Genomic DNA, 26776 nt, shown 5'->3' with positions numbered 1-26776 from the left:
AACTCCCTTCCTGGGGTCATTGTGCCGGACACCGCACTGCCCGGGAACTCCCTTCCCGGGGTCGTTGTGCTGGACGCCACACTGACCGGAGTGGCTCCTCTCAGGGTAGCGGAGTCCTTGGTGCTCTTCCCATCAAACTTGCTTGTCGGATCTCCTCCGACAGTTGTGAGTCGTGCCTTCTGCACGGACTCGATGGACCCCGAGCGCGTCAGGGTTGCTGCATGGCTGACCATAGAGCACCGCGCCTCCTGCACAGCCTCGATGGTCGCCAGAGTCACGGTCGAGGCCTTGCCGCCCCATGACCTTCTCTTCATGGCCTCCCAGCTGTTGAGGCCCGTCGAAGACTGCCGTGTTGCCCACACGGGCTTGCAGAACCCCGAGAACCTGGTTGTCGGGGTATGGCCGACCTGAGAGTGTCGTGCCTCTTGCACGGTCTCACTGGTCACCAGCATCATGGTTGGGACATGGCCCACCATATGCGTCGTTGCCGTGCCTCCTGACACGGGCTTATTGGGTCCCGAGGATGTCGGGTACGCCTTTGCCGTGCCAACTTGCATGGGCTTGTCGGGTCCCGAGGATGTCGGGGCCGCGATTGCCATGCCAACTTGCACGGGCTTGACCAGCGTCGCAGGGAACGTGGTTGCCGGGGTGTCCCCCCCCCCACACCCGGGTCTTCATCTCCTCCCAATCGTAGTCTCCCGAGAACGTTGTTGTCGGGGAGAGCGCTACCGATGTGGGGAGGGGATTAGTTGAAGAGCTTCGTGCCTCCCGCACGGACTTAACGATTGCCGGCACCGTGGTTGCCGGAGGTGTTGCGCCCTCCTGCACGGCTTCGATGCTTGTCGGGGCCATGGTCTCCGAAGGCGCTAGGCCCTCCTGCATGGTCTCGACGCAAGCCATCATCATTGCTGGCCCATCGTCCTCTTCAGCCTCGACGAGGTTCGCCGCGGCTGCGGCATCCTCGTCAGCCATCCTCTTGCGGCACTCACGGGCCCAGTGGCCCTTGATGCTGCAATATCGGCACTTGTCTCGGTCGTCGTTGCCGGCACCTCGTCCGGCTCCACCCTGGGTGCGACCGCCGCCTCTGCCGGTGCCGCCTCCGCTGCTCTGGGCACCGCCACCACGTCCTTGACGCTTCCTCGCCTCCCACTTCTTCGAGAATAGGAGTTGTCCGCCGCCGAAGCTCTCGCGGCCGTCATCAAGGCGGTCCTCGACCACCCGCAACCGGCCCGTCAGCTCCTCGATGGAGAGCTCGCTCAGGTCAAGCAAAGTCTCGATGGAGACCGCTACCTGAGCGAAACGAGGTGGAACGACGCGGAGAAATTTCCGCACGACTCTCGCGTCGTCCATGGTGTCGCCGAGCGCGCGGAGCTGTGACGCAAGGCTGGAGATCCGCATGGCGAAGTTGTCGACGAGCTCGCCCTCCTTGAAGGCGATGTTCTCGAAGTCCGCCCGCAGCTTCTGCGCGTTCGCCTCGCGCACGCGGTTGCTGCCGAGGCGCTGGGTACGGATGGCTTCCCACGCCTCCTTGGCGCTTGCCTTCGCTGCGAGCATGCCGTGCATCTCCGGCGGCGTGGCGCGCATGAGTGCCGCCACCGCTTTCCTTTCCTCCTTTCTCTCGACCAGGTCGTCCTCCATAGGAGCCCAGAGGCTCGCCGCATGGAGGTTGCACTCCATGATCAACGCCCACTCGCTGTAGTTCGAGCGCGTGAGCATCGGGAAGGTGATGGGTACGCTACCACTGACCGCGGTCTCGCGCACGACCTCCCTAACCACGACCTCACCGCGATGGCCGCGCCTGGAGCGGCTGCGCCCTCGCCGCTCCTCCGGAGCCGGCGACTGGGAGCCGTCCTGTGATGGCCGCGCCTGGGAACCACCCGAGGTGGTGCGCTGCTGAACTCCTTTACCACCGGCCATGGCTACCACAACCAGAGGCTCTGATACCAATTGTCAGCCCAGAACTACTCGCTAGCACTCGAGTACACTGATAGATGACCGGTGGATGAGCACACACACGTACTACTCACACACTCACTAGTGTATCACACACACACGTAGTAGTAGTAGTACTAGTACACAGCACTTGAGGCTTGGAGCACACACGGTGGTACTAGAAGGAGGAAATGCCTTGTAATGAAATTGGAATGGCCTTCTCCAACCGGGTGGAGTGGTGCTCTTTATATAGCACTTACAAACCGACCTACTGTTCTAATTGATCTAAGCACATACGTCATATCCTATGACACGTCACTGCTTACATCTAGCATTTGCTTAGCTACTAAGTTACGGCAACTGAAGTAACTTCTCTCCTCTTTTACTGCTGCCGCCGGTGCTGCATGCTGCCGACATGCCCAATACTTCCTAGCAAAGTATTTGCTGCTGCTGCCGCTGCATGCATGCCTCCGAGACAAGGTTTGACCCAACAGTTATATGGTACTAGTACAAACTACAAAGTTGTAATGGTGATGCACAGACAGTAATTGATCTATGTGAATATCTTTGGTCTCCATCGATCGTGCTTTTCGAATTGGATTGTGGGTTTCTTTGCGAATTCAGATGCCCAAACTATTTATTTACGCTAATGCTAAAAATCCGACATCTGATTTTTGGGTCGTCCCAGAGAACGAATTTTTGGCCGCTACATCCGCTAGCACAAATCTTGGCACATGTTAGGTCATGGCCAGCCTCTGGAGGTCGTTCAATACCGAATCGAAGCAACTGAGTGAACCTCCCCCACCCCCGCAGCACCACCTTATCCCTTCACCGACAATTCAAGGAGCTATGCTCTGGCATCGGCGCGCGGACCACGGAGGACGTCTTGTGGCAATAGGGGCGGCTGAAGCAGTGTGAGAGGCGGATGCGGCGGCAGGAGCGGCTACCCCTGGCCAACGACACCTTCTGCTCGTTGCCGGGAGCTGCGACGGTACGGTGGTTGCCCATGGCCAATGTCGAGTGGAAGCCCCTACTCCCGGTTTTTTCTGGCGTCTTCACAGCGCCCCGGCCTTCTCCCGCACCCGAAGAGCTCGAAGGCGGCGAGGTCGTCCACCCGTCCACTAGGTCTCCCCACACAACGTCAATCCTCCTATGTCCTTTTTTCCCAAGTGTGGCTACTTTGAATAAATCTCTAGATGCTCTTTTGTGCTAACTCCCACTAGAACATGACAATTTAGTTGAAAATGTCGATGTGGCAAATTGAGTAGAACATGGCAAATTGTTGAACATTTAGCATATTCCGATACTATTTTAGTGAATTTAGATTTTGGACTTATTGTTGTCTTTGGTAAATGTTGAGTCGAACATGACAATTTTATTGTAAATGTCGAACATGGCAAATTGAGATAGAACTTGGCATTTGTGTAGGACTTGGCAAAAAAAGTTGAGCCCGCAGCTGTGTGCGCGCACATGGTTGATGTGCTCCGCCAAATGCTTGTCCTCCAGCTAGCTCTGATCTGCACGTGGGTGATGGTGAATCATTTTTATGCTTCATCTATCATCCGGGTAACATGTCAAAATGCCATGGCAAATTTGCATAAGTACATGGTTTTTAGTTGGCAAAGTTCACAATCTGTACATAGCTTTATGTTTTCTTCCCATGGTTCCTTATATTTTTTGACAGGTTTAGTCACTATTTCGTGAAGGCAAATTCCACCAGAATTTATAATATGTAAAATGCCATAGCAATTAGTCTTATTTTGATCGCAATTTTCACCCAATTTCACATTCTGCAAAATTTCCATGCCAATTAGTATGCATTTTTGGCCATGATCATATGACACTTTTTATATGTTGCATTGCAAAATTGCCATGGCTATCAGTCTACAAAATTTCCATGGTACTTATATCTTCTTTGTATATGTACTACGATCTTTATGGATTTGCAACAAATTATAGAAAAAAAATCCTAAATTTTGCATGACCACATTTTTATCACTTTTGCCATGAATTAGAGATTGTTCCTTTTTCATACACATGGCAATGTTAGAGATCGTCTGCCATCAAATAGAGATTGTTTTGCCATGTCAACAAACTATGTTCATGGTATTTTTTAAAAGATTTCCCATGTCAATGTACTTTTTGTTTTTTCTCATTTTTTCCATCAGCTAGAGAATATAAATTCAAATGTTCCATGAATAAGAGTTCACTTAATTTCATAGCTCATGAAAAATTGAAATACTCAACCATGGCAAATTTATATTCAAATCCATCACAATTTTTTGTTTTCCATGACCATGGCAAATCTATTTTTAAAGACATGGTAAATTTATTTTTATACAGATGGCAAATTTATTTTCATATCAATGGCAACTTTAGTTTTTTCATGGTCCCATGCATGGCAAAAAAAAATCATAACCATGGCAAAAAACATATTTTTCTCTTTTTGCAATGTTTTTTATTAACCAAGACAAGTTTTCTTACATCACATGGCAATTATATTATTTTTCTACCATGGCACGTTCATTTTCCCCATGCATGTGAATCTGGATGTTATGACAAATAGCATGGCCTTTTTGTTACTGCCGTGACTAGCACGGGAGAGACAGAAACCAACTTATATCTAAATCTTAACTCCTAACGGAACCAATTCTATTGGAAAACATGCATAATTATTGAACATAGACAAGTGATTTTTTTAACAAACCAAGAGGCAAGTACGCGTTGCATCAATACTCCCAACCAAATTGTGACACGAACCAATATGTGGTTAGATGATTAGGAGGACTGTGGTATTTCAGCCCATTAAGGTTCAAGTCCTGATGCTCGCATTATCTTTGGTTTATTTAAGAATTTTCAGTGATGCGTGTTCAGCGAAAGAGACATTTCCGTCGACTACGAGATGCCTGTGGTGACTCCATAAATCTTAAGACGATATGCCGGCTCAGCCTGTCGAAGGTACTCATAGGGGTAGGGTGTGCGCGTATATTCATAGAGGTGAGTATACACATGTGTGTGTATATATAAGCGTCTGCGTCGTGTCTAAAAACCCAAACCGTTGACAAAATACAATGGCTCCATCCAACAACAGTGGAAGGATGTCGACACGGAATGAATGTGCTTACGAACCCACGCACGCGAGTGCGGGCGCAGCCAGAGTACTACTAGTACTCGAGTAAAGTCTGTTTTAAACCTTAATTTCATATGATTAGTTGGAATTAAACCCTAACCTCTTAATCCTCAAAATTGATACCTTGTACTCACGGATTCTGATCAATCCAAACCCTGAATCCGCTTAGATCAATTTGGTACGTCAGAAAATTGACAATCCCGGCCGGGATCACTCTATGCACTTACTGATTACACAAATCACATGTCTTTAGAATAACGGGCAACAACGCTAGCCAGTCGGACACGCAACACATTTGTGATGGATAGCAGGGCGCCACCGGGTGGATGCTTTACGTTTTTCTTTTTTTTAAACGGGTTATGTTATTTTTATTCCTATTTCTTTTTCTTTTTCGTTCTTTTTTTTCTTTTTATCATATGCGTGAACTTTTTAAAATAAAAAATCAAATTCGTGAATTTTTCTGAAATTTCTCAGTCTTTTTCGACTTCTAAAACTTTTTTCTGCAACTTCTTTAGGTAATTTTTTACAAAATCAACATAAAATTTCAAAATTGATGTTTTTTTTTTCAAATCTGCGAATGCTGGGGCAGGCCCAACAGGCGCCGGACTGGAGCGAGGCCACCATACTTGGGCAAAGGTCTAAGCGTTTTTTCTCCTTTTCTATTTTTTCATTATTATTTGATATTTTCGTCAATTCATTTTTCTCTGTTTTGAAATTTATTATTCTGTTTGAAATTTCTTCAAAAACTTGAAATATTGTTTCAATACCAAAAAATGTTCTTGTTTTCAAATATTATTTACAGTTGTAGAAAATATTCTAGAATTCTAAAACATGTTCCCGTTTTTGAATTTATATTCACAAATTTAAGAAATGTTTTTGTTTCATAAAAATTTGATTTTTTAAAGTATGTCGTTTCAATTTGTGTTCAAAACATTTCATCTATTGTTGGGAATTTTTTAAAAAGTGATCAAGTTTGTAAAATTTCATACACAATTTTAAATTCAGAATTGTTGATAAATTTCAAGAAGTGGTTAGGACATAACAAAATGTTCATTGGCAGTGACAGAAATTGCAAATAACAGAAGCATTCTAATTAGGGAAAACATTCGAATTGGTCATACAAGGCCATCAAAAAAATTGGGGACATTTAAGGGATGTCGAGAAACGAGGTACTCCCAAACGAACCCTTCTGGTCTACCCAAACACTCTATGTTGAACATAGTATTTTTCGGAAATCTGAAGACTGGCCCCAACTTTTGCAAGCATGTGGTCATGCCCATGTTAGGCATCCATGCCTAATTTGAACGACTTCTGACACCATACGCACGTTGCAACACGTCCGACCATGTATTTGCCTTTTTTCACCGGAAAAAACCCTAGAAAATGCAAAACATGTCAAAATCCAAACAACTTGGTATGGTGCCTTGAGTTAATCATACAAGCTAGTGGAAAAAAATTGAGGCCATTTGACAGATTTCCAAACAATGTGCTTTCAAATAGACCCTTCTGGCCTACCCGAACACTCTCTATTGAACATGGTGTATTTTAGGACATCCTTCAAATGACCCGAACCTTTGCAAGCAGGTGGTCATGCCCATGATAGGCATCCATGCTAGATTTGAACCACTTCAGGCGTCATATGCATGTTGCGATATGTCTAGCCATTTATCGGCCTTTTTTAACCGAGAAAACTTTAGAAAATGCAAAACTTGTCGAAAATTCAAACAACTTGGCATGGTTTTTAAAAAAGTTCATACAAGTCCATGAGAATTTTTGGAGTCATTTCGAAGGTTGTCAAAAAACAAAGTGCTCTTAGACAGCGCATTCTATCCACTCGGACATCCTCCGTTGAATATGGTCTATTTCTTGCCATTCTTGAAATGAAGCCATTTGTTGCACGCAGGTGGACATGCCCATGGTAGGCATTCATGGCTGGTTTGCACGATTTTCGATACCGTATGCAAGTTATGAATATTTGTATTTAATGAACAAAATTAAAATGCAAAGATTTTTTTGAAACTTGGAACATATTTTTAAAAGCATGATTTTTTAGAAATAAAAAAGAAACAAAAAAAAGGAAAAATCAAAAAGAAACAAAAACATACAGAAAAAAGAGAAAAGAAATGGTGGGAATAGACCAGTTTGCTACAGTAAACTGGTCGCTGAGGGACCTTTTGCGAACCTTTATCGATGTTTTTACCTTAATGTTTCTTTTCTGATATTTTGGTTTTCCTTTTTTTTTCAATTTTTCTTCTTCTTCTTTTTATTCTTCTTTTTTTCCTTTTCCTTTTCTTCATGTTTATTTTTTTAAATCTACATAAAATTTAAAAATGTTGTATTTTCAAGTATTTGTCCCAAATTTAAGAATTGTTCCCGTTTTAAATTCTCTTCGGATATGTTAAAAAAATTTGCTTATAAAAATATTCAGAAATAAAATAATACTCACAAAATAAAATAAATGCTCGGATATTTCAAAAAAATGTTCTTGTTGTCCAATTTTGTTCATAAGTTAAAAAATTATTCATGTTTAAAATTTGTTCGCAAATACCAAGAACGTTTGGTGGAGTTTGAATATTCTTTGGGAATTAAAAAAATATCCTTGTTTTCAAAGTTTGTACCCAAATATCAAAACGAATAATTTAAAATTTGTTCGAAAATTTCATAAAACTCGGGGAATTTTAAAAAAACTCGTTTAGGAAAAAGTCACAAATTGAAAAATTCTGGATGTTTTAAATTTTTTCCATAAATTCAAAAAAACGAGGAATTTTAAAGAATGTTCACATTTGCAAGGAAATTCTCGTTATATTGGAAAATGATCTAGTTTTAAAATTTTGTTCCTGTTATTTAAAAATCTTGGAACTTTCCAATAATGTTCATGTTTTTCAAAAAATGTATAGAAATTTCAAATTTTATTCAGATTTGTTTTTCAGAAACCTGGTCATGTTTTCCGAAATGTTTGTAAATAATTCAAAATTCTGTACCATGCAGGAAGGAATTCTGCAACATTGAATGTGCCGTTAGTGTTAATTCATAAACTATTTGCGCCTATAATAGGTACTAGTTAGCATGCACGTGCAACGCACATATTTTTTAAAAAGATAATACATGTTCATCCTAGTTAATAGATAAACATTAAAATAAAAAATATAGTGATGCACTACTTATAAATATTACACATTCAATAGATGATAATAATGTACTAATAATAAACTAACATTTTTCATTTAGCGGAAGAATATTGAATTTATTTGTTGTATTGAAGGGGGGATATTTTCTTTTTTTTAACACGGGAGGATATTTCCTTTGCGGAGAGGAGTAACTAACCTATACAAACTTCTGATGCAATAAGTCTATAGGGCACATCTAGATGTGCTCTAATTATTGCACATCTAAGTGAGTGAATCAAGTATAGAGAGGAAAAGAAAAAAGAAAAAAATATCCACACGAATCTCAACGTAAGATCAATGACATAGGACTTAGATGTGCAATACTTATGGCACATCTAGATGTGCTTTAGCAAAATTTTATTAAAAAATTCCAACAACTGAAAAAGCTGGACAGTGGTAATAAATAGGAACATCGTGCGTTCGATTTTCCCAAAGAACAGAAATATGAATGTTTCAATAAAACTATATTTTCTAAATTTACATATAGATGTTCTGTTTGTTTATAAAATATCCATTAAAAATGGAAAAATAATTAGGCTATGTTGTTGTCTTTGATTTATCCAGATTTCCACGGAAACAAAGCACTCAAGAGAATCAAAAGGCCAAAGCTGTTGCCTTTTTTTTTCTGCCGAGCGACACAACCTGCACCTGATCAGGCCCTGGGACCTGGGTATCTCTTGGTTGCTTTTAGGAAAAATATTCCAAACTTTTATGCTCGGCTTCAACTTCTGAAGGATTCTGACAAAAAAGAGAGGAGTTAAGTCGCTAACATGACCATTCTAAGGAATCTGTGTCAAATATTAGTATTAGAGGTGAGATTAGGATTTCCCCTAAAACATGAGATTATGATTGATGGGTCAAATAATGTCAAACTTTTGGGAGAAATCAAGGAGAGAAGGTGTCACATCAAGTTTGTAGTGATGTAGTGTCTGTCACCACGAAATCTTATGCAGCAGAATATCTAACAAAGGATCAGTGCACACCAGCGTGCATCAAAAGTTCAGGGCACAACCCACTATTCAGTACACAGCACGCAGACACAACATAGACGCCGCCGTCCTCAACCTCCGGCCATGCACACTCTCCTTTGTCTGCACCCGCGTTCTCCTCAAGCAACATTCGCATTGCCTCCTCAAGCCCCGTTCGGGCGTCGTCCGTGCTTGCCCTCCTCAAGCTCCGGTCCGCATGGCCCGTACTCGCCCTTTGCTGGAAGGAGGAGGAGAGAGGGCACGAGCAGAGAAGGGGACTCACTGGCCTCTTGCTCAGGCCACTGCGCGCCCCTCTGGCCGCCGGCCACGCACGCCCATGCTGAGCCAACTCCCTTACCTCGCATCCAGCATCTACCCGACGAGCCTCTCTTCACCTGGTCAAACACCCCGCTCGCTGCCCCGAGGCTACGGCTCACACCCCATATCTCCCGCATGGCGAGCAACTGGCCACATGTGGCCGTGGCAACGACCTCTAACACGTCGCCCATGCCGCCGAAATCTAGCGGCGCCGAAAGCGGTGCGTAGGTGGCGGTATGCTCGAGCGGCCCCTCGCTCTCGTCCCGATTGCGCCCGACGGTGACCCGGCCCTCCGCGTGACGATTGCGGCGATGTCGGCCAGTCGCACACACACGCCGCCCCGCTCCAGCGCGGACTCCGCCTCCAGCCGCAGCTCCTTCGCCTCCGGGATCTTCAGGGGTAATTACTAATTAGCGGCCGGGTGTGGTGTGGAGGCCTGTTCACAGAAGGAAATTGTTGACGTGATTTCAGGAACTCCTTGGATCGGGGGGCGGAAATCGTTGAGGTGATTTCAGGAACTCGTTGGATTGGGGGGCGGGTGGTGGAGTACGGTCAGTCATTAAAAATTACTAAGTGCACACCGTAAAACTATTAGATCAATGATGGTCGTTAGATTCAGATTTGTGGGACTAATCGTGCGGTGGTGAATGGGTCGTCCGGTGTTCTGGGTGTAATTACGGGGTGCACTTAAGAAAGTTTATGTTGGCTTGTTTAATAGTAGTGGAGATTAGCAGCCGTTGAGTCTAGTGGCTAGCAGTACTCTTTTTTTTTTAGGGAAAATATGGTCGGCCTTTATTCAATAACAAAGAGTTTTGGGTACAATAAAGGGATCTGAGGGCTCCATGAGCCATACATGCCAACCAGAATCTAAATTTACCGAGTATCTAGCTAGCAGGCGAGCCTCTCCATTTGAACACGCCCTTCATAAACAGAGATCACCTCCTCAAACATGCTCCTGCCTTGCTATTTCATGTAGCACTGAACTGTAGCTGCACCGGCTGGCTCCAGTAATATCACGTACCACCCCCTGAGCATCCGATGCCACTCACAACTTCTGCAAATGTAAATCTTCCACCAAACAAAGCGCCTCACAACATGCTATAGCTTCCAAACTCGCAGGGTCCGTCACGTCTTCACAGACTCATGCCGACGAACCAAGATAGTTTCCAAAAGAATCGCAAGCTATAGGCGCTGCTGCCCCTTGGCCCAAGTTCTTCGAGACCGCACCATCGACATTGATCTTTCTAATACCGGCTGGGGGCGGTATCCACTTCGGAGCTTCATTGCCTGTGCATCCCATAGTTTGGTGCTGAACCGGTGAAACCTATTCAAGTTTTGAAATATAGTTCTGAACGGTTGTAGGCGGTTTAAAGATCCGCTTTGGGATGCTCTAACGGAGCCTATCTAAAAATCACGCACAATTATTGAACGGAGGCAAGTGAAATGTGTACGCATTGCATCAACGCTCCAAACAAAACAGTTGACAAAATACAATTGCTCCATCCAACAGCAGTGGCACGATGCCAACATCGAATGAATTTGCTTACGAACCCACCCACGCGAACGCCAGGCCGGCCAGAGTAACACTCCACACACGCGACTCCAACCTACTCTATCTGTTCCAAAATAGATGACTCAACTTTACGCGCAAGCAATAGATTTCGCCGCTTCTTCCCCCGCGTGCTTCTATTTGTTTCTCGAATTAATCGACACACGGATGCCACGCGAAAGCTTCGAATCCATTTCCTGGAGAATACTGACCTGCATGCCGTGGTTGACCACGCAGACGAGACCAGAAGAATAACCCGCGACGCGGCATGTCCACGACGACCACGCCATCTCTCCTCTCTCCCTGCATGCCGTGAAGCTTCCAAGGACCGCGTCGTGCCACGAGTATATATGCACACGCGCACCTCCAAGATCATCCATCGCAAGAACGCAAGCTTTATAGCGAAGCAGAGGATCGAGGAATCCCAGGCAGGATCAAGATCAACGACTAAAGTCATCTTAATAAGAGCCTCTCTATCGTCGACCATCCGGCGAGAATGGTTGCGAGGAAGTCGGGCGAGCTGAGGGCGCTGTTCTTGTCATTGGACCGGGACGCGGACGGCCGGATCTCGGCGGCGGAGCTGCGGGAGTGCATGCGGGCGACGCTCGGCGAGGACGTGCCGGCGGGGGAGGCCGAGGCGCTTGTGGCGTCCGCGGACGCTGACGGCGACGGGCTGCTGTGCGAGGCCGAGTTCCTCGAGCTAGCACAGCAGGCGGCCTGGGCGGGCGACGCGGCGGAGGAGGACGATGAGCTGAGGATCCGAGCGCTGAGGGAGGCGTTCGGGATGTACGAGATGGAGGGGCAGGGGTGCATCACGCCGGCCAGCCTTGGGCGGATGCTCGGCAGGCTCGGCGCCGAGCGGGGTGCCGGCGAGTGCCGCGCCATGATCTGCCGGTTCGACCTCGATGGCGACGGCGTGCTCAGCTTCGACGAGTTCAAGATCATGATGAGCTAGCTACCTAGCGCCTGGACCCAAGCATATACTCCTAGTATCGTCTGGCACATAGAAGCTCCTTCGCTCGCTCGTTCGTTCGTTCATTCGGTTGTTATATATATAGTCCTAGTACGAAGTTGTAACGATGATGCACGGTCGTTGATCTATTGTCGATGCTCTTGTAATTGGATTTTGTGTTTCTTGAGGAATTCACATGCCCGAAATGAATGGAAAATGTGAATGTGAAAGGGTTGACTTGTCATCATGGGCTCCAAACCCTTTAGAGGAAACTTGCACTGGTGCTCAATGCTTGGTTGTCTCAAAAAATGTGTAAACCAAAGAACTGTGGTGGTCTAGGTCTAAAAAATCTTCATCAGCAAAACAAATGGCTACTTATGAAATTTGCTGTAAAAGCTTTCTTGCCAGACAAAACACATTGGTTAGAGTGGATTGCCTTACAACACCCAAATGCCCTCATTGCTCCACAAAATAGCCACTCCTTCATTTGCCGAACAATAAATCAACAGCTGCCAGCACTCCATGCCATCTCTTTTGTACTCACAAACTCTGGCACTAATACGTACTTCTGGCTTGATACTTGGATACACAACCAACCCGTTGCTACTTTATTCCCCTGCCTGTATTCACACACCACTATACCACTAGCTCGTGTGGCTGCTGTCCTGAATCACGGTTTGGAAACAATCCTACGGAACCGCCTAACATCTGATGCTACTACCGAGTTGTGCGCTTTGTTGTCTCTCTTGCAGGATTTTCGGTTGTCGACAGGACCGGACGAGCGCTGCCTCAATGGTAGCCTGCGCTTCTCCATGAGGGCGGCATACGCGCTAACCATGGGCTCCCACGATGACGACGACGATGTGCATGCCGTTGCCATCTGGTCTTCACGCGTTCCAAATCGCGTGAAGATCTTTGCATGGCTCCTGTTTCGGGATCGACTCAACTCAAAAAGCAACCTTCAGCGCAAGCATATCGTCACCGACTCACTATTGCCCGCGCTGCGGGCATGATGGTGAAACCAGCTCACACATATTCCTAGACTGTCCGCTTTCACAACGTATTTGGCAACGGATCGGCCTCTCTCCCTCGAGTATCATTGATGGACTCTGGGACTGCCGTCTACCTACACAAGTGGATGTGGTAATCTGGCACTCCGTCCTCCTCATCATCCGATGGAAGATTTGGGATTCCAGAAACGCTATGACTTTCAAGCAATAAAATCATCACAGTATCCTCACCCTCAGGCGAATTATGGATGATCTCATGCTCTGGACGCACCGAATGAAGAAACCGGTGCACAAGCAGGGCGCCTCCTCCTAACGTTCCTACCTCTTATCACGACTACACGTGCTCATGTAATTCCCCTTTGTAATCAGTCTCGCGATGGGTTACAAACTTGAGAAATATATTCAGGTGGGGAGCTCCCCCCCCCCCCCCCCGTGATTTTTCAAAAAAAAACCTTTGGAGGGATGCAGGACCTGCTATTTCATTCATGAGGGAGTAACCAAATATCCGATAGTGTTATAAAGTATTGTTCAGAGTTTAGACTCATAGCATCCAATATAACAAAACACATCCAAATGGCCCCTACTAAATTATTTAGGGACCGGCTATGCTTAAGTTGCCTGAAAGTATATTTTGGGTAAGCCAATTTTTAGGCCTGCTAGATTAAGATTCAACTTTCTTCTTCCTCCAACTTTCTTCCTCGACGGACCGTTCCTCCTCCCATAAAATTGACTTACCCAGATTGCAAATTCAATAAACTTATATTTTTGAAGCAAAAGAGAGCCTTCCTCTTTGATTTCTATTGAAGAAACAATCTGCTTCAGTTCTCACAAACTAACACCCACCAACAAATTTAGCAAAGCTAAAAACATCATCAAACCAAGCGGTAAAACATCTGAAAGAAAATTAGCTCGCCAGATGAAGAATCTAGCCTCCAACGCCACAACAAGAGTGGACACAAACATTACATAAAACACCAGAGTTATAAACTCAGCAACATTAGAAACTACCAGCACCAAACCTAGAGCCAAATACATAAGATAAAACCAAAAGCGGACATCAGCATTTAGGGGATAGACATCACCAAGCAAAGTTCAGCCTCCAGAAAAACTCCAAAGCACTAGTCTAGCATCAGCCCCTGATTCCTGTGAACTTTTGGTTTCCACCCTTGTTAAGCTCTATACACCTCATTTGCCACATCTTGTATGACTCTTAACCCCATCATGAGCACCCTTCAATTTTCTTTATCTATAGAATGGCCCAATAAGATATCCAATGACATATCAATTTGATGAGAATAATAGGATCATAATTAAGTTTTCTCTCAAACACAATATTATTCATGCACCTCCATATATATACCAGATTCTTATTTATCTTTGAAAAACATATAATCCAAACACGAAGACAAGTGATTAAGCTGTCAGGAAGATTTCTCAAATCGAAAGCACATTTGAACAAACTCCAAACCATTTAGCAACTAAGTGTTTGAAAAAAAGATGAACAATACCACAAAGAACACAACATTTGCTAACCTATCCAACCTCTCATCAGAAAATTGTCTTTGGTTAATATGCTCTTCTTAACCATCAGCCATAAAACACTTTAATTTTAGGAGCAACTTTTATTTTCCACATACATTTCTGTTGGAAGCCATTGTCTACAATAACAAGTTGTCTGTAAAAAGATTTTATATGAAGACACCATCAGATGTCAACATCCACAAGATGGTATCTTTTTTGTTGGACATTTTAATTTAATCAAGATGCAAAAGGCGATTATAGAGATCACAACTTTAAATATTTTCATTTTAACTTTCACTTTTATGACGCATATAACCAGTTTGTATTTGTTCCGCCTTATTCGACCTAATAAACGATAAAGTGGGGTTATTTAGTAAAACAATACGAAACATTGAACTTGCGAATTAATTGAAAGCAAAAGGGCAGAAAGTTTTTTGAAACAACTTCAACTATTTTTTCCTATTAAATGCAGCAAAAAAGGTAAACGCCCACCTTGGGGCTCGAACCCAAGACCACAAGGTTAAGAGCCTTGCGCTCTACCAACTGAGCTAGACGGGCTATTTGATAAAGTTTCAAAATTAGGAAATATATCAAGGCATGTTTTAAGTGATGTGTATTATAAACGGAAGGCCCCCATTGGCCACATATCCAAATCAACTCACATACACTGCAGTATAAGGGCATGTACAATGCATAGCCTCAAGGTGATGCCTCGCATGCCATGTAGGATCGGATATGACGTAAAGTAGGTTTGGATAGGAAAGCAGGATCCTCTCCAGGAGGCGGCTGCTTGAAGAGAAAAAGTGTGGTCCGGTGACAAAAGCTGAAAAGGTTGGAGTAAAAAATAGAGATGCATGTGTATTAGAGTCTTTATTTTTTATTTCTTAATGAGGTCCACTGGTGGTAGCTTGCATTGGGGAGAAAAATTAAATGTAGATGCCTCAAATTACTTTTTGTCATGGGGCATATGTAACCATATGCCACCATTGTACATGCCCTAAGGCCTTTTCACCAATTTCAGGTGATGCCAGCATAAAGTACTATACGTGGAAGGTCCCCCTTGGAAGCTTTTTGAGCAGACGAACACCGAAAAGCAGTCGGCCGCAAGTAGGCACCAACCGAGGTGGCCAACGCACCGGAGAGCTCTGTGTAATGTAGTGTGTACCAGGTGCCAACCGAGCTAGGAAGAGGATCCTAGCCTCCTGACTTTTCATGGCTTTTTAGATCGACATGTTAATTAGCTTTGCTAATTAGGTCTATAGTCACAAGTCTCAACCAGCCAGTCGACTCCACGGTGATGGTCAGGATGAACTATATATTGGCCCTGCTTGATGACAATTCATAAACAGCATGCAGGTCGCTGCAAGGATCCAACATATTCGGTCTGTGTCAGCAGGGGACGTTGCCGAATGCTGACTGGTGGAATGCTGCATTTAACCCTGGGAATAGTTTGGACTGAAACCTTAATTTCAATTTAGTTTCTCTATTAGATTGTGTTTGGTTGGTTTAAATGGGCTGAGAATCTAAAATAATCTGGTGTAGTTTGGATTCTGTCAACTACTAGATTGGACTGGTTTGATCTGGACACAGATGATTTGGTCTCAAACCATTTCAATCTGTGGACAGAATTCAGTTTCTCGATCAAATAGTACAAGACGGCCATCTACCAGTTCGCTTCACTCAATACACACGCACGTACTTAACTCAATTCAGTCCATCCATCAATGGCGTGCATGGAGGCATTGAGCATGAGTGGTCTGTCCGTGATCCCGATGAAGTACGTGCGGTCTGAAGATATCGTCGACGTGGCTGGTTTCGACGCCACCAACCCGGACTCTCCCTTCAGTGTCACCTGCGTGTCCGACGTGCCCGCGGCCGTGTCATGCATGTGGCCGGCCGTGGCATCCCGGCGGACCTCATCAACGCACTGCTCCCCGCCGGCTCCGGCTGCGGACTATGCACGCTCGCCGGGCACTCGCCCGTGTCCGTCCATGTCAACAAAAGCTTACGAGTGCACGTCAGCGTGCTCGCGCCTTGGCTCCTCGCATCCTCTCCCTCGGATGGGTGGGCGAGCACGTCGATCCTCACTAGCATGGGTAGGCGAGCACGCCCGCTTCTTGTGTCCATGGTTTCAGACCACAGATTCAGTCCAAAAACGAAATATAGTTTGGACGGGTCTGGTTAGAAAACGTACATAGTTTGGTTTGGTCTGGATAATGATGGTGAAATTTTGGATTGGATTGGTTTGGATGGAAGAGGTAGAGTCGTATGGTTTGGGTTGGCTTCAGTTTGGTTTTGAAACTATTACCAGGTTTGCCCTGCATTGCTTGTATACCACAGTAGCAATGTTTGGTTTTACTACAGCCCATGTATTGCCGAAGATATTGAATACAGGCCGTCTTATGGCAAAGATCCAAGGGTAGTTAGATATCTGTACTAGTGAAACCGGATCAGCAGTATTGCTAGTATTGCGTGTCTCTCGTTCACCGGTATATGTGCTTGCAGTTTATTATGGGGAGATCACAGTCTTCACCCGGCGAGATTGATCAACCTGACCCAGCCGTTCTCCTTGTTAAATCGGTGACTCTCTGCACCTCCGAAAGATGCCCCCGGCCGCTCGTCTCCTCTTCGACCGCACGTCCGCCGGCCCGCCGCGCCACCATGATCGTGGACAGATGCTTCTACGGTTATGACGTTATGGCCCGTCGCCATGCACCCCATCATCACCCATAGCATCACACTTACTGTGCCTCGTGCATGGCGGCAGCACATGGCAAACCACCCTGTGTCGCGGACGAGCTCGCCGCCGTTGACGACGAGGTCAGGATACGCCCGAAGAGCTGCGGCTAGGTGAGTGCCCGAGCGTGGTGGAACCGAGGTGGCAGCGACTAATTCATCCCACTCCCCTCAAATCCTGGGGTGGGGCTCCATTCCCTCCAATCTTTTAATGACACCCCTCTCCGTAAGCTTAAGTCTGTTAAAAACTGCCTGTAAGTGTATCATTGCTCGTGGTGGAACCTCGTGCTAGTTCGTGCTAACCCTGTCCTCGCTAGGCTCATGGTCGTCTTTTTTCATTTTACTAGTGCTCTACTTCGGCCGCATCTCGCGGGACGTGGAGCTGCTCATCTACCTTTGCTGTGAGATCGACAACCACATCGTGTGCTAGAATGCTCACCTAGGCATATTGCTCGACCTGCTTGTGTCCTGGTCATCACCGCCGTTGTCATCGGCGTGCACGATGGCTCACCAGAGCAATTCCCTTTATGAACAAGAATAGTTTTCAATGTAAGTTTTCTGATGAATCAGAGATGTATGTAGTACTATCCTTAAAAATCACGATGGGATCACACATATACTGCTCGCTTCCCAGTAGCAGTATAGGGTACCAGTATAGGGTACCGTAAAAACCCTCATTGCGGAATCCATCCATCCTACAGGTACAGCACTTCCATTCCATTTAGTGAGAGCACATCGTATATATGATACTGGCTAGGCTACGCTGGCTGATCTTCTATATTTAGTACTAGTAATATATCTCCCCCAACATCAATCAATTTTTCCTATGTACTATGTATGTATGCTCTCTACGGACGATCATCTTGGTCCGCAGTGGAGGTCCTGGTGGTGAGGGAGGGCCTCATCTTGACGATATGCTCGTCGTCGGCGAGGCCCATCCTCTTGGCCGACATGCCGGCCTCAAAGAAGCACCCACCGCGCTCCTCATGTAGGAGGTGCTTTCCCTCGCGTTTATCCTCTTCCTGATCCTCTCTTGCAGGCTGCTCAGCCGGTGGTCACCGTTCAGCTCGGGGGTGGACTCGTTAAATTCGAGAGCCGCCACATGTTCTGCTGCGGCCTGGATGGCCACAACATCCATGATCCAGCACTACAGCCGCGAGCGCTCAGAACGCTTGCAGCGGCGTGCGATGGGAGGGTAAGCGGCCACTCGGTACGGAGCCGAGAGCTGGTGGAGAAGGACTCCGTAGGAAGACGCACGAAAATGCTCCGCGCTGCGGACAGGCAGCGCCTTCACGTCCCGCGGGGCCTCGCGAAGCCACACTGAGTCGTCCACGATGAAGAAGAGCGTCCTGAAATGGATTTCCTCGCCGGCTAACATGATGATGGAGAAATCCACCTATGCCATGAAATTTTGCTAGACACCTAGCCCCACGGTGAGAACCAACTGTCGGGGTTACCATCTTGACAATGAGTGCTAGGGGTACGAATAAGGGGCAGAACCTAGCTACGACGCATGTGTAACACTCGGTGATTGACGAGTTCAGGCCCCTCTCGGCGGAGGTGACAACCCTACGTCTCGTGCCACGAGGCTTGTTTTGATTTCATGGGTATGGTTACAAAGATTGCTCGTGCCCAGTTATGGAGGGGAGTGCGGCTATATAGAGTGTGCCGCAACCCCATGTCTTCCATGTCGCCGGGGCATTAAATGACACTGAATGCATCAGTTACAGGTGTGATGAGCCTCTACTACGGCAGTTACAGGTAATGGGAGCCTTGACTCTGTTTAATGAATGATTTAGGATTCCTCGACCGTTGTAGCTCCCATCTGTCCGCTCGCCTCCTTGGTCCGAGTGATGGTTCGTCAGCCGAGTAGCGGATGGTCGTCCGAGTGCTGTCGAGCTGGCCTTGTCACTCAAGGTTTTGGATCTCAAGTGGACCTTTTTTCTCGAGGGGCACCGGTAACCGTGAAATTCCAAAAAAAAAAACAGACGGAATTTATAATCAAATTTTGAATTCAATTTTTTTGAAATTGATATAGATCGTTATTTAGCTCATAATTATCACGTACGTTGCCCTGGCCTTGTGTCTATTAGACCGCAGCTTGCAAATTGGCAGCTTTTTTTAAGTTTTGCACCCTCAAAAGGTAAATCGTGAGAGGCCAGAGTCGAACCCATGTCTCTCAGGGAATGTTCGCTTTACCACCGGGCCATGGTCAGTACTACGGCTAGGTAAGAGGTGGCCTATATTTAACTATAGAGCGAGAGTTTGAATTCAAAATTGTTTCAACTTATTCAAGATTTTTTGCTCGATACGAGTGTTACTCGAGGGGCGTCGGTAAATGCGATAACCGCGCAGAAGCTCGGAATTTGGCTCGATTACCAAAACGTGGTTGTGTGAACTTCGTGATATACGCATCCCAATGTTTGTATGGTCCAAGGACCTATCCATAGTGATGATGGCCCTATGTGGGTCCCATATAATGGGTTCTTGACTCTACCTGTAGTAGGTGACCTCATCAGTATCCGGATGTGGAATGCCTTTTTTTTAGGCGTTACCGGTCACTGTCCGCTGCCACGGGCATTTGAGAGGCCGAATTTGTCAAGTCGAACTGTAGATGCTCTTACAAAAAGTTTGAAGTAATAACATCGACCACCACCACCCCCACAAGGCAACCAACCGAGGCAGGCATGGTCCATCTCCCTCACGAGTAGGGATGAAAACGGAGCGGAAACGGACGGAACTGAGTGCTACCACATTTTTTTCATATATTTTTGCAGAAGCGGAAATGAATATAGACATCCCGAAAATGAATACGGAAACAGATACTACCAGAAACGGACATGAAGCAAATACAAAGCAAACACGGAAACGGAAGTGAGTGTTGACCGGAACTTAAACCCCCCCTGAATCATAGAGAAATACACGCAAAACAAACAAATTTAATGAATTGTTAACATGGCTACAAAATAATATCATTATGTTAGCAACTTAGTGTAATATTGTAATAGTACTTGACAATTGCGTATACGATCAAGCTGAGTACACGTGTGGTAGCAAATTCATTGTGTTATTGTATTGTTTGGTGGTTGGACTACAAAGTAGCCATAGGTCTATAGTAAAAACAAAAATTCCATATTTACGGAAACGGAACTTTCCGTTTCCACGTTTGTTCCACCGGAAAACACCGTTCTATTTTTGTTTCCGTTTTCGCATAAAAAAATCCATTTTCACTTTCGTTTTGCAAATTTCCGTTTTCGTTTTCATATTTTCTCTCCGTTTTCATTTTTCCTCCAGAAAAACGGAAAGTTTCCACTCCATTTTCATCCGTACTCATGAGCTCCCAAAAAATCCTCTGCTCTCCATTAGCACTGGGCACACATACAGACTAACCAACCAACCGATCAATGACGTGGTTTTTTTTTAAGCAGTGGCTCTGCTCCTCTCCTTCGCCTAGTCTAGCGATGGTTCGCTGAATAACATTACCCTAAATTAATGGGTCTAGAGATGTGAATATTCATGTCTGCATCCGAGCTTATCTGGTCTCGATGAACAATAAAATCGAAAAAAATGCTAGAATTTTTTTCAAAAGAAAATGGGAAACAATTGCAGGGAGGATGTTCGAATGTGTGATGTCGTGCCAAATTTTTGTGGTATTTGGATATCTAGCATTTTTGGCACGGACGTCACAAACTTATACATCTTCCATGCAAAACAATAATATGAATTTTTTTCTAGTATTTTTTTTACATTATTGTTCACCTTCGAAAACAGATGAGCTCAGAAGCCATTTCATCGCGTCCTAAAATACTACTCCCTCCATCCCATAATATAAAACGCTATTACATCAAATATAACGTGTAAGTTATATTATGGGACGGAGGGAGTAGTTTAACTAGTCGGTTGCACGCTCTCTCGGCGCACCATGATTAGTTGATCACCCTCAGTCGATCATTCAACATCCGGACGCATCACAAAAGTTGATACCCACGTACAATTAAGTCGTGACACATACATACATCGCCGGGGCGTGTACGTATACGCGGAACCGCGAGTAGGTTGGCGTGCACGGCACCACACGGGACGGCATGGACGCGTGCATGCATGCCATCGACGTGCCGTTGCTGCTGATAGCACGCACACGCGCATGGCATGGTGACTCACGCGAAAGGGAGTGGGCGACCGCAACGGCGACCGATCCAGCACCACCGCTCGGTCACATCAGCGATCGAGCAGCTGACCACGGAATGCACATCTTCAAATTAAAGCACCGATTCGCTTGTAGTATGCCTGCATGGCTCTCACCGCGGAATGCATATGCATCATGCGTGCAGGGAATTTGCCCGGTCGATCTGATCTCTTTCACCAGTATTATATCTACAGTTTTACAGCTTTACTCCCCGTGCAAATTGCAATATGGCCATGAGCTACGGATCTAGCTTACGGTCGAGCTCGGTCAACCCATCGGGATACGTAAGGCGAACAGTGATATGCATGCATGGCCTCACGGCGCCGAGTTTCGGATATGCCCTGCACTGCTGTATGGGCGCAGACTCGTCACTGTGGGCTGCGGCCTGTGAGGACCGGGACGACAGCCACAGTGAGGAGTGAGACGAAAGCGAAGCGCACATGTTCCCACATGCCCCAAGGAGCATACCAGACGACCCTACCCAGCTAGTCACGGGCGTCCATCGTCAAGCGTCGCCCATTGCATTGCATTGCACCGTACCAACCGGCCGCTGGCAGGCCGGCGACCGCTCTTCCTAGGATCGTTCACACCGCCCCCCGACACCTTTCTGCCAGACATGACGATTTGATCCATCTCTATCTATCTATCTACAACAGAGACGCGTCAACAGAATTTGAAAGCGGCGGATGATGTAGGTGCTTAATGCTCGAGTGATTTTTGTGTTTTCATCAGATTGATCTATTCTTTTACTGAGTGTATAAAACAAGTCATTGTATGTACTAGCCTAAAATAAATAAATTTTGAGACAAAGGTAGTAATTGATATTCTTGTGCAAACTAGCTACATATACACGGAAAATACCCTTTGGAACATGGTGGTAATTACACCTGATAATTGATTTTATTTTAAATTCAAAATACGTCAAAACTTCTCAAAACTTTTTTGCAACAAACTTGAGATGTCATTTCTGTCATGCATAAATACTACATAAAGAAATATTCTCAAGCAAAATTCTGACAAAAATCTCAAAATTATATATGTGCGGCGAGGTGTTGCTGGAGCGCGGCCGGTGTCGTCTTCTTTGGGGCCGTAGGAAGAAGACAGTTGAATGTGGAACAAGTCTTGTAAGCCCTTGGATTTTTTTGTTTGATGATCCATGTTGATTTGGTCGAACGCTCAATTTATATGAGAAGTCCTGGGCATCTTCAATGTGGGCCCTTAAATAGCCCGCATTCATCCAAACCGAATTGTGCAACACACATCCAATGCAGACCTGCATTTGTTGTGGACCAGCCCGTTCGTCTGTTTTTTCACAAACTGGAGACAAACCTACTGGAGCTTTGAGGTGTCTGTACATCCATATGACGGCCATAAGCCACTACATTGTCCGTACCCGCAAGGCCACTCCTATTCTAATAGTTGATCCGTGAGGATGGTACAGATCACAGTGAACAACTCTCATAGTCACTAGGAATGAACCTCTCAATCACAGGGAACAACCATTAGAATCACAAGGAACAAACACATAAAAAAGTTCAAAAGAGTGAGAAACAACTCTCTCATTCACTTGGAACAAGTCTCACAATCACAGGGAACAACTGTTAGAATCACACGGAACAAATACATAGAAAGGAGGGATTCAGAGTGAGGAGCAACTCCTCTCTCAATCGCATGAAACAACTCCCTCAATCACATGAAACAACTCCCTCAAGCACCAAGAACAAATCTCACAATCATAGGGAACAACTCTCAATCACAAGTTGTTATTGTGTGTTTTGGCGGAAAGCAACTTAACAAGTTGTATATCTTGGGGTAAGCCATTTCAATAAATAGAGGTGAACAATATTTCTTTGAGTTAATTGAGGCGCACATTCGAGGTATAGGGTTCGATGACCGGCTCATGTATCATGTCTGCGGAAGTGTTCGAACGTGGTCCATGGATAGATAGTGTCTGTCTTAGGGGATATCATAGGAGACCGCCTCATAATAGCCACACCGAAAAACACGGTATGTGCTATATTTTTGATAGAACAATATAAGTCAGGTATGAACAGGGACCAACTAGGCGTAAATCGATTCATAAACATTCGATCCCAAGTCGTTTCTTTCTAAACCCTTGGATCAAGATCCAACAGATCGTAGTGCCAACTCTTTTTTTTTTGCGGGATTTGTAGTTCCAACTCTAGCCGCTAGCACTGTTTCTCTTCTTCCTATGTGCACTGCTGTATCCAACACATACCGAATCGTCTGCCTCCGAAGCCCCACCCTCCCCTCAAACTTCCCCACCGTCGTGTTGGCGCCACCCTGGCCATATCCCTCTAACCCCGGTGAACCTACAGATTTTTCCGAAGAACCTGCAGCCTCGCACTACTAAGATAGACACTCGACGAGTCTGCACCCCCGCACCTGTAAGATATACACCCAGAGGCTGATACTTCCCCGATGAGCCGATGGCTGCTACTTTCTTTCCATCTGAAATCGACTGTGCCAAAAACATAATGGCACTATCAATAGTTTTGCGAACAGCCTGCATATGAATCTCTTCGCAAAGTGGTTAACTCTGACAAAATAATTTCCCCTCACTTAGTCTGCCTGCAATGAGAGTATCAAAAATGGTATCATGCTTGCCAACTAGATATTTTTATGAGATGGCACACAATTAAATGAAGAAAGAGAGAATTTGGTTCCATATCATGATATTGTATCAGATTGAATGTTGTTCAACAATCTAAGATAGTAACTATGATACCATTGCGGGCAGCCTTAACTAGATAAGATTAAATACACATACTTGGTATGATTTTACATCTTTTTACTATTGCCAAGATTAAATATTATCTTATTGCAATATATATATATATATATATATATATATATATATATATATATATATATATATATATATATATATATATATGGCAGCATATCTCGTGAATCCGAGCTTATTGTGTATCCATGTATCCCTGTGATCTCAGCCATTAACACTAAATCATGCGCCTCCCGTGCAGCAACAGGAACATTTACAATTAGCCGCCCGCTTTTGGACCTAACAACCATTTATTTTGCAGCAAACTCCCGAAAGTCCGTCCTCCACGATCCTCAACCGAGGTCTGTCGTGGTTCTAAGCCTGACAGTAGAGTGGGGGGTAGGTATGGAGAGGCAAGGTCCTAGCTATGGAGAGGTTGTAAGCACAAAGGATGTACGAGTTCAGGCCCTTCTCGGAAGAAGTAACAGCCCTACGTCTCGGAGCCCGGAGGCGGTCGAGTGGATTATGAATGTATGGATTACAAGGTGTCGAACCCTTCTGCCTGTGGAGGGGGGTGGCTTATATAGAGTGCGCCAGGACCCCAGCCAGCCCACGCAGGAGAGGGTTTAAGGTGAGTTAAGTCTGGGGCGTTACTGGTAACGCCCCACATAAAGTGCCTTTACTATCATAAAGTCTACTTAATTACAGGCCGTTGCGGTGCAGAGTGCCTCTTGACCTCCTGGTGGTCGAGTGAGTCTTCGTGGTCGAGTCCTTCAGGCCAGTCGAGTGAGTCTTCGTTGGTCGAGTGAGTCCTCGTTGGTCGACTGGAAGGCGACCTCTTCTAGGGATGTCCTAGGGTGAGTTACTTGGAACAGGTCCGTGACCCTACCCTAGGTACATGACCCCATCATTAGCCCCCGAATGGATTGAGGCTTCGAGTGAAGAAGGAGTTGATGTCGTTTCCGATTAACCTTTGCGCTCTAGTTGTGCGCTGTTCTGGATCAAAGAATCTCTTCGTTGACAGGGAGCAATTTGTCTTCGGTCGACTCGATCCATTCTATTTTTGCGTCGAGTGATCTTTCGAGCTTCGACGATCTCCGAGCGACGGATCGCCGGAAACACCGCGTCTGACAGACTAATTTGTTGCTCGCGGATTCTGCGGGGTGCGAAATTTGGGGGCGCGCGCGAAGCGGGGCAGACCGCGGCGTTCGGATGGGACGGGGCATAGACGCCTCGATCTCCGCGCCGCCTTTTTCGCCACGTATCCAGTCCTCATAACTGCTCCCAGATATGATTAGATCGACCGGGCCCACATGTCAGCCACTCGGAAGGGACCTTATAAATGTGCCCGGCGAGGATTTCTGTGCTGCGCCCCAGCATTCTCCCTCTCTCCCTCTGCTTCCTTCCTCCCTGCTCAGCGTGCTCGCTCTCGCCCCCGCACCACTTCCCTTCGTGCATCTCACCGGCGACCATGGCCAAGGAGAAGACGGCGGCGCTGGAGCGTGCCAAGAAGGCGTCGGCATCGGAGAAGGCGAAGGGGAGATCCACCAGCCGCAGAGGGTCCTCGTCCAGATCCCGCCTGCCAAAGGGCTGGGTCCAAGGAGACTGGATCCAGTCGACCATCACGGAGAAGGACCTCCTCGACATGGCCAACGAGGGCTTGATCCCTCACGGAGCTGCGAGGTTGCCGGGGAAGGAGTGGCAGCCACAACCAGAAGAGGGTGAGTGTGTGCTTCTGGCCACTCATGTTGATCGTGGGTTTTCCTTGCCGCCAAGCATTTTCTTCCGTGGCTTCTTGAATTTCTTTGGAGCGCAGCTCCACCACTTTACCCCAAACTCCATTGCCTACCTTGCTGCATTCGTGTCCATGTGTGAGGGTTTCTTGGGCTGTCGACCGCACTGGGGTTTGTTCAAACGTATCTTCACGTGTCGCTCTCAGACCGTGAAGAAGGCGAGCCCAGGTGACGAGAAGACCCGAGTCGTCCAAATGTGTGGGGGCCTGGGGATTCAGGTGAGGAATAATAGCACCTTCCCGCCCATGTCCTTTCCCGAGTCCGTCAGAGGCTGGCAGTCGACTTGGTTCTACTGCCAGGTCCAGTCGACGCCAGGGCAGTCGAGTGGACTCCCTCCGTTTACCATGGACCGAGTGAACAAGCCCTCCCCTCTGAAGCTGATTCCGGAGGAGAAAGCCGACGTGAAGATGTTGATGGAGCGCGTGGTGCAGTTGGTTCGGGAGGGGGTGACGGGCATGGATCTTCTGGAGGTCTTCCTCAAGCGTCGCATCCAACCCCTTCAGTTCCGGAGCCACTGCATGTGGTTGTACTGTGGGCCCGAAGACGAGACTAGAGTCCATCCAGAAGAAGTCGACGATGTCACTCTGGAAAGATGGATGGTAGCCGTTACCGGAAACAGGGACAACCCGCGCGGAGCCAGAAGGATTCCTCCACTCGACCACAACAGCATCCCAAACAAGGTACACTTGCTCTGCTTTCCATTGTGTCCTTGTTGTACTCATTTCTGCTAACCCTGCCGACTGGTCGACTGATCCTTGTTTGGGCATC

The 26776-nt window shown here is 46.3% G+C and overlaps 1 protein-coding gene, 1 non-coding gene and 1 pseudogene across 2 annotated transcripts; 1 reads left to right on the top strand and 2 right to left on the bottom strand.

The window, feature by feature from the left end:
- Window positions 1-9361: 9361 nt before the first annotated feature.
- Window positions 9362-11354, bottom strand: LOC123057254 (uncharacterized; annotated as a pseudogene).
- Window positions 11355-11458: 104 nt separating this feature from the next.
- On the top strand, window positions 11459-12246 carry LOC123059419 (probable calcium-binding protein CML31). The gene has a single exon (XM_044481996.1). The coding sequence runs from the start codon at window positions 11561-11563 to the stop codon at window positions 12017-12019; it is 459 nt and encodes a 152-aa protein (XP_044337931.1). The 5' UTR covers window positions 11459-11560; the 3' UTR covers window positions 12020-12246.
- Window positions 12247-15032: 2786 nt separating this feature from the next.
- On the bottom strand, window positions 15033-15105 carry TRNAK-CUU (transfer RNA lysine (anticodon CUU)). Its single transcript has one exon. It is a non-coding gene; the product is annotated as a tRNA-Lys (tRNA).
- Window positions 15106-26776: the final 11671 nt, after the last annotated feature.

The sequence above is a fragment of the Triticum aestivum genome, chromosome 3A (genome assembly GCF_018294505.1).
Source record: "Triticum aestivum cultivar Chinese Spring chromosome 3A, IWGSC CS RefSeq v2.1, whole genome shotgun sequence".
Lineage (NCBI taxonomy): Eukaryota > Viridiplantae > Streptophyta > Magnoliopsida > Poales > Poaceae > Triticum > Triticum aestivum.
Note: the sequence above shows the minus strand (reverse complement) of the source record. Positions and strands in the feature narration are given on the sequence as shown.

Excerpts from the sequence above, each read along its gene's own strand:
- LOC123059419 (XM_044481996.1), top strand. The coding sequence starts at position 11,561 with ATGGTTGCGAGGAAGTCGGGCGAGCTGAGGGCGCTGTTCTTGTCATTG.